Here is an 11,202-nt window from a genome sequence, read left to right as displayed (position 1 = left end):
ATTAAAATTTTTGTATCTTATTAGTTGGATTTGATTAAAGCAATTTTTACTACGAAGTTTTGATATGAATAAGATCAAATTTTATATTTGTTTATATTTTCTTCTAATTTTTTACTTTAGGTCCTGTTTGGAACATGGAAAAACTTAAGGAAGGAAAATATGAAGGAATCTATTTTTTCATGTTTGGTTAGTAAAGAAAGTAAGAAAACAAATGAAAAATATGTCAAATTAATTAATAAAAATATGATTTCACCAATCATTTACATTTGATTTTTCTTAATTTTTAACTATTTTATAATAAAATTTCATTTTTAATAGTATTTGGTAGAAAGGGAAAATGAGTTTCCTTTTTATTTTTCTTTCCCTTTCTTTTCCTAATCAAAATCCTTGATCCAAATAAGCCCTTAAAGTAATGCTAACACGAATAAATGCCAAATATGAATCATGCATCCATAATGGCTGGTTTGGATCAAAGATTTTATTTGGAAAAAGGAAAAAAAATAAAAATAAGAAGGGAATTCATTTTTCATTATATTTTCTCTATATCCAATTCTATTTAAAATAAAAAATTGTTCTAATATGATTAAAAATAAAGAAAAACTAAATGTTAAGGATGTGTATAGTTAAAATTTTATTCATTGATTTGGCATACTTTTTATTTTCTTTTTCATTTTTCTTGATAACCAAACATGAAAAAGTGGAATCTTTCTCATTACCCTTTTCTTTCATGTATATTTTCCAAGTTCCAAATGGACCGTAAAAGTCCAACCTTTTTTTTTTTTTTTTTTTTTTTGATCGACCTACACGAGTTTACTTAACACATTAATCGGACACTAAATTTTTTCCCACATCAAAGTCCATGTGATTTTATTGGGGATGAATAAATAATATCTTTTCGGGATATGCTTAAAATCGATTGTCTATCCTCTTTATACTTCATAACAAATTTAATGTTGTTGGGTAACTTATTGAACTCTTCCTATTTTTACATTATACAATAATAACAAAAACATGAAAAGTTGAAACAATCGGTCTACAATAATAATACATAATATAATAGTAAATAATAATATAGTTTCAAGAAATAGAAATAAAATTATAGAAGACCCTCCAAATAGTAGTTTTGAATTTATTATTGACAATTAATAAGCAAAAGGCAAAAAATATGTAAATATTTCTTCATAATTTTCAAATTGTATTGATGATACATTTATTAACATTTTTATTAATATGTAAAGAAAATATGATACCCCGGCACGTATGTTAGAAAAATACCTATTGCAATCCCCCTGCCCTGCTGCTGCTGCTTCTGTTGAAGAGAATGTTTCAGCCATTGGGGAACTGGGAAAGACCACCTTTGCTCATTTGGTTTTCACAAGGATCAAAGGATTGGGGAACATCTTGGCTTAGAAATGTGGGTTTTCGTCTCGGACAATTTTGATGTTAAAAAAATTGCGGAGAAGGTTTTAGAATCTGCAATTGGCAGTAAACCCGCAGACCTTGAGATGAACGCACTGTAAAAGAAATGGATGCTAAATACTTGCCTGTGCTAGAAGACATATGGAAAGAGCAGTCTCTCATATTTTTATTAGTTTTGAGAATATTATCCTAATATTTTTTCTTTTCATTTAAGTAAAAAATAATATTATTTTTATTATTAGAATAAAAAATAGAAATAATTTATAAGCATTACTATTCGCTTTTATTTTACTTATCGAAACACAAAAGTTCCCAAAATAATTTTTCTCATTCATCATTAATTCTTAATTTAGAGAGAGAGAGAGAGAGAGAGCTGCCATGGAGAGCTGGACGCGACGAAGCCGGGGTTCGTCGCCATCGTCTTCCTCCTCACACTCCTCACAGTCTTTTACCCATTCGTCACGTTTCCGCTCGCACAAATTCCCTTCTAAATCCACAAGGAATGCTGATTCCCGACTCTCAAACCCTAAACATAACCCTGCCGCAGGCACTGGGGATGATTCCGACGATGCCCACCATTTGCAAAGCACAAGCAGTCAAGTAGTGGAACTCGACGAACACAACTCGTCTTGTCTTCCCTCTTTGGTAGGGACCTGCCCTTTTATGTGCCCAGGTATATTATATACGTTGATTTACCACTGTTTGGTTGCCGAGAAAATGAAGGAAAATGAAATGGAAATGGAAATGGAAATGGAAGAGAAATTTTTTATGATTTCTAGTTTGCGGCGAGTTTTAATAAGCTCTCTTATCTCTGTGGCATCATCATGAATAGACGGTGAAAGAATGCAACGTGAGCAGCTTCGAGATTTAGCTGTGTTCGAGAGGCTGAATGGAAACCCTAGGAAATCGTCCACGAGCCTTGCTGTGAAAAAGGTGTGCTTCATCTTTGTAATTTGATGCCTATCGGCTCCTATCGACATGGAACTTTCTTTTTACGCGCATTGTTTTTGTCGTTTTTTTCTTTAAATAATAACATTCTTGTTAGGTCGAACAAGTTATCGTGTGAGAAAGATCTGTTGCAGAAGGAAATTAGAGTCCCACGTTGTGTAATGAGTATTTAATTTTTCTTGTAAGGGGTGGGTGCTACCAGTTTTGACCATAGAAGTTGACTGTCCTGAACAAGCAGTGTAGAATATAGTGTTTTTATTGTTTTAAGATAGCATTTTTAATTCCCTTGATTTCTTGGTTGTTGGTTTTAATGAAATTATTTTTGTTTGATTAACGTTTGTATGCACAGATGACTTTACCTGGACACCAATAAACCAGGATGTTCGCTGCCACCTGCCATACTGCATTTTGCCACTATCACTGTAGTTGTTATTTCAACCATTACATTAGTGCCACCTCCAACTCACCAATTTATTTACAGTTCATTAAATCTTACCCACCATTTTACATCCTCTCATACTAGGCAACCGCCACCACTGCTACCTCAAATACGATCCCCGCATCCGTTGTTCTTAATGCTGCCACAACATCCTGTGGCACTTCAATGGAACTATAATCACCACCACATGCACCATCAGCCTACCATCATTACCACCAACTATGCCAGCATGCAGTGTATTTACTCACCCAATTAGCCGCTTGTAATGTAACAGTATTCAAATCATTTGAATTGATGGCCTAGGGGGTCCCAATGATTTAATCAATGGGCATCCATATTTAATTATTGGACATCTATGTTGCATATCTTTGACTCTTAGTTTTAAATCTTGGCAAGGGGTGGGTAGCAGTGTCAAATGGAGAACAGGTTGCCTTCATCCTTCTTCTGTGTAGTGCTGGTCAGTGGGCCTCCTCATGGATGAAAAGATTTGAAAAAAAAAAACATCATTCCAATTCAGCCCTGCTTTCAATTGTCAATTAATGATTTATTCCTACAGAAACACAAGTTAGTAATTGTACATCTATCGTCTGTCTGTGTATTCTGTTGGTTGACAGTTTACATAGTTTCACATTATTTGATACTTTAAAAATATTGAAAACTCCAAAATATTTAAATAAATATTAAAGTAGAGATATTTCTAATACTATGTGCTTTGTGTTGGGTTTTAGTTTGCTTCTTAAAGGTCCTCAAATTTGAGTTATAGGTGTTCAAGCTGCCTAATGTTAAAGATAGGACAATATCAAGAGCCATATGAAGCATGATACTTTATTGTAGTTCTTATGTACTAAGTTATGTTTCAGTGTTTTACACACATCAATTTCATTTATACTTAAAAAAGGTAGTAAGACAGAAGCTGCAAAACAAATCTTAATTATGACTCTGCCTTATAAATGACGAAGACTGCATTTTTCTTAGGGAATTAGTAATAGGACCATGTACACAATTCTTTTAAACTTCAATAAGAAAACCTCTAATGAAATAGAAGTTCATGTTTTCATGTGCAATATATAGAAGAGGGCAGATGACAATTGGAGATTTAACAGATTTGACCAAAATTTATTGAACACATAATTGTGATCTGCAATTTGTGTTATTGTTAAATTCATAGTTAAGTTGCTCTGCAGCTTCTTGTTGAATTCATGGCTAGCTATGATATACAGATGTAGAGTTTTGGCCAAGACAAATGGAAATTCTGGTGGTCAAATTTTTTGTAAATTTATCCATACTAATTTTTTGTTATCAGCAAGCATGTCACATTTGTTTTATCATTATTTAATTTCTTAAGTTCATATGAATAAAATTTATAGGATTCTTTTTTTTCCACACCCATTATGTGTTTGTGATGTCATGATGCAGAAATTTTCTCATCCTACATCTGCATCACTAGTTTTGCAGAACCATATCCATGAAGAGCATGAATCCATCGGATGTACGGCCTCTCCAAGTGTTGGAAGACACTCTGAACTACCTTTTAAATTTGTTGGATTCTACAGAACATCCTTTTGAAGTGGTCCATGACTTTATTTTTGATAGGACAAGGTCCATAAGGCAAGACCTTAGCATGCAGAATATCATGAACGATCGAGCTATCCACATGTATGAGGATATGGTATTCTTTCTCTGCTAAAACTTTAACTGTCTCCCACTTATAAATAGTTATATCCACATTGAATACGCATTTTGTGTATCTCATTAGTTTATGTCTTTCTTCTCTAATAGACGAATAAAGTTTTTTTGAGTAATTAAGCCACTTTGACTATGAAGTTTCCCCACTTCGATTGATTTTGTTATGGTGTATACTATCTTTCTTGTATTATAGTTGAGATCATCATTAGTGACATTAGAGTAATTCACAGTGCCCTAAATTGATATATAACAATACTTCCAATTTCCATATATATATATATATTGGGGGTGTGGGGGAGGAGGGGCGTGTGGGTGTGTGGTGAGTTGGGTGTCAAGAAGGCTTTGAAGCTTTTGCATCAAACCATGTCTCAAGGAATACACAGTATGACATACATTTTATTTTTTGTGTCTCCTGATTAGGGCTCAATTAGAGCTTCCACAAGCCTTTGGGGTACACTGATTGACGCTCAATGTCATTTGATGTTGTAGGCATACTTCTCAGACTTTAAAAAATAGGTTGTTGTCAAAGGATGATATTGTCCTTGTTTACATTTTAAGAAATCATTTTTTATTGTTTGATTTTTTTAAACATAGATCCTATTTCTTCTTTATCTCTGTGCCTAGAGCTTGTCTTAATGCAGATTATTACAAAATTGCCATCCCTAGTAAATATAAGGGTGAGTGCGAAGAGAAAGAATCTTTTTTTTTTTTTTTTGTGGTTGATGAAATGACACTTAATTATGAACGAAAGCAAAATTTTGATTCTTTGATTGCATATTATTTTTCTGTGGCTTTTGGTTTGCTTAATATTACCTAGTCATGAAACAATTTGAATCCATGGGAATGGGAATTTGATATGCACATATAAGAACAATGTGGTGTGATAATCGAGTTCCTCGTCATATGTTAAGAACTGCTTCTTTTTGGTAATATAGGTTTGCTTATGTGAGAATTGTGTTGTTTGATGAATGTATATGATGTTATATTTAGAGGGTGTTTCAATCTTTGAGGAGATGGGGAAGGAGGTTGGATGATTATTTGGGTGTGAGTAGTCAGTGTAAAGATGGGATACTACATAGTCTTGTGGAGAAGATTAGCGAGCAGAATGTTGCTGTGCGTAATCAGCATCAGGACAGGATACTACCTACTCCTGTGGAGAAGATTAGTAAGCAGGATGTTGCTGTTCAAAATTTTTCAGATGGAATGGGATTGTGGATGGCTGATCATCATGGGAATGAAGTTCAAATTTATGGAGCTAGAAATAAAGCAAATATTGGTTAGGGGGAATTAGTAACACTTCAAAGCTCTATTCTCTAAATATATTTCTTTTGCTATCAAAAAATATATGTATATTGAACTTCAAGACCATGCAAACAGCATAAGCTTATTTTAGCCATGATATCCTGGCAGGTTAAATTTCACATCATATCCCTCCACAAGCTTCAAGGTTGTGATGGCAGTCCAAATGCTTCCATGCATTACCTCAACATGGAGCAACTTACAAAAGCTCTTGTGTCTCTATATAATCTGTATGAAGCAAATCGAAATTCCAGTTCTATTTATGAGAATGAAGCTGAATTCCGTTCATTTTATGTGCTTCATCATCTTGGTTCTAACAGCCAACCAACGGTTGATCTCTGTACTCATTGCTGTCATTAACTTATTTTGTTCACCCTTGTAACCCTGATGCTTGGTCCTAAGTAAGTAAATATAGCCTGTTCTGATCTGCAGGGGGAGTCGCTCTCGTTCTGGCTTTGTAATGTGCCTTCTTCTATTATCAAGTCAAAGGAAATGTCTTTTGCCCGCAGAGTTTTGAGGTGACCTCGAATTATTTGATCAGAATGTTGACAGTTATTCCAATTCTTATGGTTGCTTCTTTTATAGTTGCTTTTCTTTTGTGTGCTTTCTAACCTTCTTTCTGTTTTCCTTTTCTAGACGGAATGTTAATGGCTGTACAATTTCTCTTGCGATTTTTTCTATGATTAATATTGAACTTTGCTTTCTTAAACCTGAAGATTTTCTGTTGTTTTCATTTTTTTGGTTGCAGATTCTATCGGATGGGCAATTATAAACGTTTCATTTGCACTGTGGCAGTTAGCTCATCCTATCTGCAGTATTGCATCATTGAACCTTACATAAATGAGGTGATCTTTTCTATGTCATTCTTTGAATCTGATAATTATATTTTTTTTGTTCATTTCTTGTTTGCTGGTAGTTCTTTTTCTCCTCGAAACTGTGTCTTTAAGTTAGTTTGTGTTGGGTTCACATTTTCAGCCAATTCTGTTTCATTTTCATTTTTTACAATTGATCTACCCTTTGTTAATTTCACAAGCTTGTATTCTGAATGCTGCGTTTCCACTCAGTGCCTAACCTGTTGTGTAGGATTGATTCTGCTTCTCTCTCTCTCTCAGAGGCAAGTTTAAGTAATTATTTTTATTTGTAAATTGACTTAATTGCATTCTGTTACTCTTAAGTAATCAAACAAAATCAGTGCTTTTTTAGTACAACATTGGATTGCCTCTTAAGATAGCGTGCTTGTATTCTTGGTGTTTTGGATGCGAGCTCTAAGCACCATCTTTTGAATTGCTGCTATTCACAATATCTATACATTTTTTGTGGAAAGAATAAAGAAACAAAAAGAAAAATGAAGAAAAAAAGGAAACTAAGATTTTGTTTCTTTGCTTGTTTCTTTTGTTTACTATCTAGATACGGGCTCTGGCATTGTTGTGTGTAAATCATGGCGGGTACAAGCTTCATCCATATCCTTTGGTGCAGTTGTCCAAACTCTTGATGATGAAGGTATGCTTTCTCTTCTACTGGCAACTATTTGTTGATGCTTACGAACAAAATTAATTTTTTACGTTTTTCTTAAAAAATGCATTGGCTATTTTAGGAATCAGATGTGGAATCTTTGTGTAATGTGTGCGGTCTTGAAACCTCAACTGATGAAGTAGGAAATAAGTTCTTACCTGCCAAGCAAATGAGTTTTCGTCATCCCAGAGCATTAAAGAACTACCCTCTTTTGGGTTTGGAATGTTTACAGAGGTAACTACAAAACATGCTGTCTATATATTATTTCCCTTATGGGTGAGCCTGATTTGAGTAAGCAAAATGCTTTCATTTCACTCCAGAATAGCCAATGATTTGTTCTAGTATTCTCCTAACCTGAAGACCAACCCATCAGCTATAAATGAGGAGTCCATATAAATTCTAGGCTTTTGTATGTTGGGCCAATGATGGATGAATTTTATCTTTAGAAGCAGACAATAACAAAATTTTTGGAGATTTTTTTGGGGCTCCTCTTCCGAAGCAACACTGATGCAGATGCACACAAAGGATTGTGAATCGCCATAGGTTGAGCTTACACTTTCTTATGTTTACCATATTATGATGACAGTAGCATTCATAGTTCTTTAACTATTACACTGGCGGAAAATAATGCACCGACATTTAAAAAGAAGAGCAGAAGACCGAGAGGGTGATGGGTGATGTGCCAAATAGAAGCCTGAAGACATCCTAAAAACTTGATTGAGAGGAAACACAATTAATTCCTTCAATACACAAATATTTTAAAAATGCATGCCAGTTAAAACAATTGTAAATTAAATGAGCCATGCTACATATTACAGCATGGATAATTTAAGCGAAGCAGCACCAAGTGCATCTAGAAACCTGGTTGAGAGGAAACACAATTAATTCCCTCATACACAAATAATTTAAAAATGCGTGCCAGTTAAAACAAATGTAAATTTAAATGAGCCATGCTACATATTAAAGCATGGTAAAAAAAAAAAAACCATTCTACATTTGTTTATTCAAATTTCAATTTTCTCATTCTCTCTGCTGATATGGAATTTGAGTTCAATAAGAATTCTTTCCGAAATGGAGTCCAAAATTAAAGGGGATTGACAAACAAATTGAGTAGTCCCAGATTCTACCTTTATTTTTCTTTGCTCTCCCTTAAATGTACTGTTACTTTCTCTAACTATTAAATCAAATAGAACCAACATTGGCACTTCAATGTTGAATCACCAATATGTAGTGCCAGATTATATATCCTGTAATAATAATAATAAGACTCAATATGTGAATAATATGATCCTTGCTACAAAAATATGATATATTTTTATCACTTGTTTCATGTAATATATTATCCACATGCACTGCACTTAGCTCACACTAGTGCATGTATAAATGTGTTTAAATTTAATTTGTCTTATCTATGTAGTCTGCTCTTGGATTGAGTTGACTTCAATGACATTCCAATCCCAAACGAATCAACCTTGGTTGGTTTTATATCGAATGATCTTGGGCCAGTCAGTCCTTATGAGCAAATTGAACCTGCCCAAAGCAGGTTGGCTTGTATTTCTAGGGTGAGTGTGTGCATGTGTGAGCATACATGTTGCATTGTTAGGCAGATTGGTATGCTAGTCTTTTTTGTTCTAATGGAGCTATGTGTGGGTTGTAACTTCATACCTTCTGTCATTAACACAAGTGCACTTACATCATCCACAGTCTGTCCCTGATAATCTTTTTGTTTGTCTCATTAGTGTGGTTTTCTAATAGTTCATCCAATAAATGTTTAGGGCATACTCATCTAGCTAGCAGCTTGTCACATCTAATGTTTTATTTAACCTGCTATATATTTACTATGTTGGATGCTTCTAATTCTCTCCATCCTTAACTTTATGATTTTTTATTTATTTTTATCCTTTTTTGTAATTTTAGAAATCAATAGCTCACATATGCACCCATAGAGAAAAAGTTGGTAGGCATTTTATATTTATTCATGTACTATATTAAATTTTTTTATGATTTTTATTTTTGGGGACTTGCCTTACATTTTTTTTGAAAATAATGAAATTTGACTGATTTCTGCAGATACAGTTTCTGCAGATATAGCGAAAGTTTTGTAGAATTGTCTTGTTTTGTTAAAACATTAAACATAACTCTCTCTCTCTCTCTCTCTCTCTCTCTCTCATATTTTGGTTTTGGATTTCAGAAAGATGTCATTAGTATGAGTAATTACAACAACCAAGCTTGTCTCACTAGGTGGAGTAGACTGTGAATTGTGTCATTTTGCACTATAGACATGTACTATGTTTAAAAATTCACTGAAAGTATGGTACATTACTCGTGGTTCTATGGGAAAAAGCACTTATATTTAGTATGTGCGAGCGGTGCCTGTGCAGTAGGGAGTGTGGGACTTCGGTTCTGGCTGCCAGTCTTAGGGAGTAATAGCGATGTTTTTAGCATGGCTTTAGACTAGTTCTGATCACTCACTTTGTAACTGTCTTGGACCCAATTTCAGTGAGGTATTACCTACGTTGACTTATTGGCTTCATGGACTTGTCCTATAAAAAGTGTTTCACATAGTTAAGAGTTCAAACCATTCTTATAAGTCCAAGATCACCCTAGTACACATATGATGTGAGACCATGACAGTCTCTTGTCCGATCTCTAATGCCCTCATCAAAGTGACTTACACCTCTATATGAGCCACCCACATGATAGTACACCCCAAATTAGCTCTTATACTAATTGTAATAGTCTTGAGCCCAACTCCGATGAGATATTGTTCACTTTAGATTCTGACTCAAGATCCACAAAAGGCATCTTATATGGTTGGAACTCAAAATATCTTTATAAGCTCAAGATCTCTCTAGTTCACATCTAATGTGAGATGGTGACATTAACTCCTACGGTTGACCCTAAGTTTAAGTCTGAGCAAGACATTGCTATTTTCTTTTGATCATTATGAATATGATAATATTTTTCATTAACTAGTATGACAAACAAGTTGAGCTAGTTATAATTTTAATTTGCATTTTGACATTGCAGGTAAACTTTCAGGTTGAATACTTAAAAATATGCAGGGAGGCATTAGAACGGTATTGCAACACCATTCCAGTTGAAAGTGTGGTTCATGAGAACGGACATATTTTGCATCCCAGAATGGATTGTGCGTCTCATTCTTTACCTGTGATAAAATAATTTACGCCATTGACTTTGTATGTATTAATCGAATGCCTCCCCATGATTGGTCAATGCAAGTGTCTTGCTTCTCAAATGCATTTCCAGAGTTTGTTGGTTCTGATCCAGGGTTAGATTTTACTTGCCCATGAAATGGGTAACATGCTGTGGCATTAAAGCCAGAGGTCGCACCACCTATTCTTGCATGATCCTTAACTGACTTAAATTTAAGAATTGTTCATCCATTTGGAAGGTTGGCAGAGTAAGAAATTTTCTTTTATAATTTTTTTCGTTCAAAACCATTGTTAGAGAACCATAGTGGACTGGGCAATGTTCCTAAAGAATTTCAGAGAGATTCAGCCTTTTGCTCCTTAAAACTTGATCATAATTTTTTTTTTAATAGCAAAAGAATTTTGCCTATAGGCTAAGAATGTACGACCACAAGGCATCTCCTTAGGAAAGAATGGAGAAATCCAAACAAGAGAAAAATCCAAAAACTTCAAAAGAAAAAAAAAACAATTAAACAAATAAAAGCAGTACAAGAATGTACCTTATCAATAAAGTGACGAGGTTTCAACGTTTTATAAGTTGCGAGCTTAAACTTGATGGCAAATATAAATTTTACAAAAACAATAAAATATGCAACTCACTGCAAGAAATACACCTAATCAAATATTGCAAGTTTCAAACAAGGGAAATACAGATGCCACTTAAAATATGAGGCAGGTGAAGATTTT

General features: G+C 34.1%; 1 protein-coding gene across 2 annotated transcripts; it reads left to right on the top strand.

Moving 5' to 3' along the window:
• The first annotated feature begins 1,713 nt into the window (after window positions 1–1,713).
• On the top strand, window positions 1,714–10,562 carry LOC131163626 (SAC3 family protein C). 2 transcript variants are annotated; one of them, XM_058120247.1, is made up of 9 exons: window positions 1,714–2,092; window positions 2,252–2,352; window positions 4,254–4,475; window positions 5,903–6,121; window positions 6,224–6,309; window positions 6,540–6,636; window positions 7,199–7,291; window positions 7,386–7,537; window positions 10,334–10,562. In XM_058120247.1, the coding sequence occupies exons 1-9, from the start codon at window positions 1,798–1,800 to the stop codon at window positions 10,335–10,337; spliced, it is 1,269 nt and encodes a 422-aa protein (XP_057976230.1). In that variant the 5' UTR covers window positions 1,714–1,797; the 3' UTR covers window positions 10,338–10,562. The 2 variants fall into 2 exon arrangements, with proteins under 2 accessions (XP_057976230.1, XP_057976229.1); XM_058120246.1 differs by lacking the exon at window positions 10,334–10,562 and adding an exon at window positions 7,624–7,779.
• The last annotated feature ends 640 nt before the right edge of the window (window positions 10,563–11,202 follow it).

The sequence above is a fragment of the Malania oleifera genome, chromosome 9, assembly GCF_029873635.1.
Source record: "Malania oleifera isolate guangnan ecotype guangnan chromosome 9, ASM2987363v1, whole genome shotgun sequence".
NCBI lineage: Eukaryota > Viridiplantae > Streptophyta > Magnoliopsida > Santalales > Ximeniaceae > Malania > Malania oleifera.
Note: the sequence above shows the minus strand (reverse complement) of the source record. Positions and strands in the feature narration are given on the sequence as shown.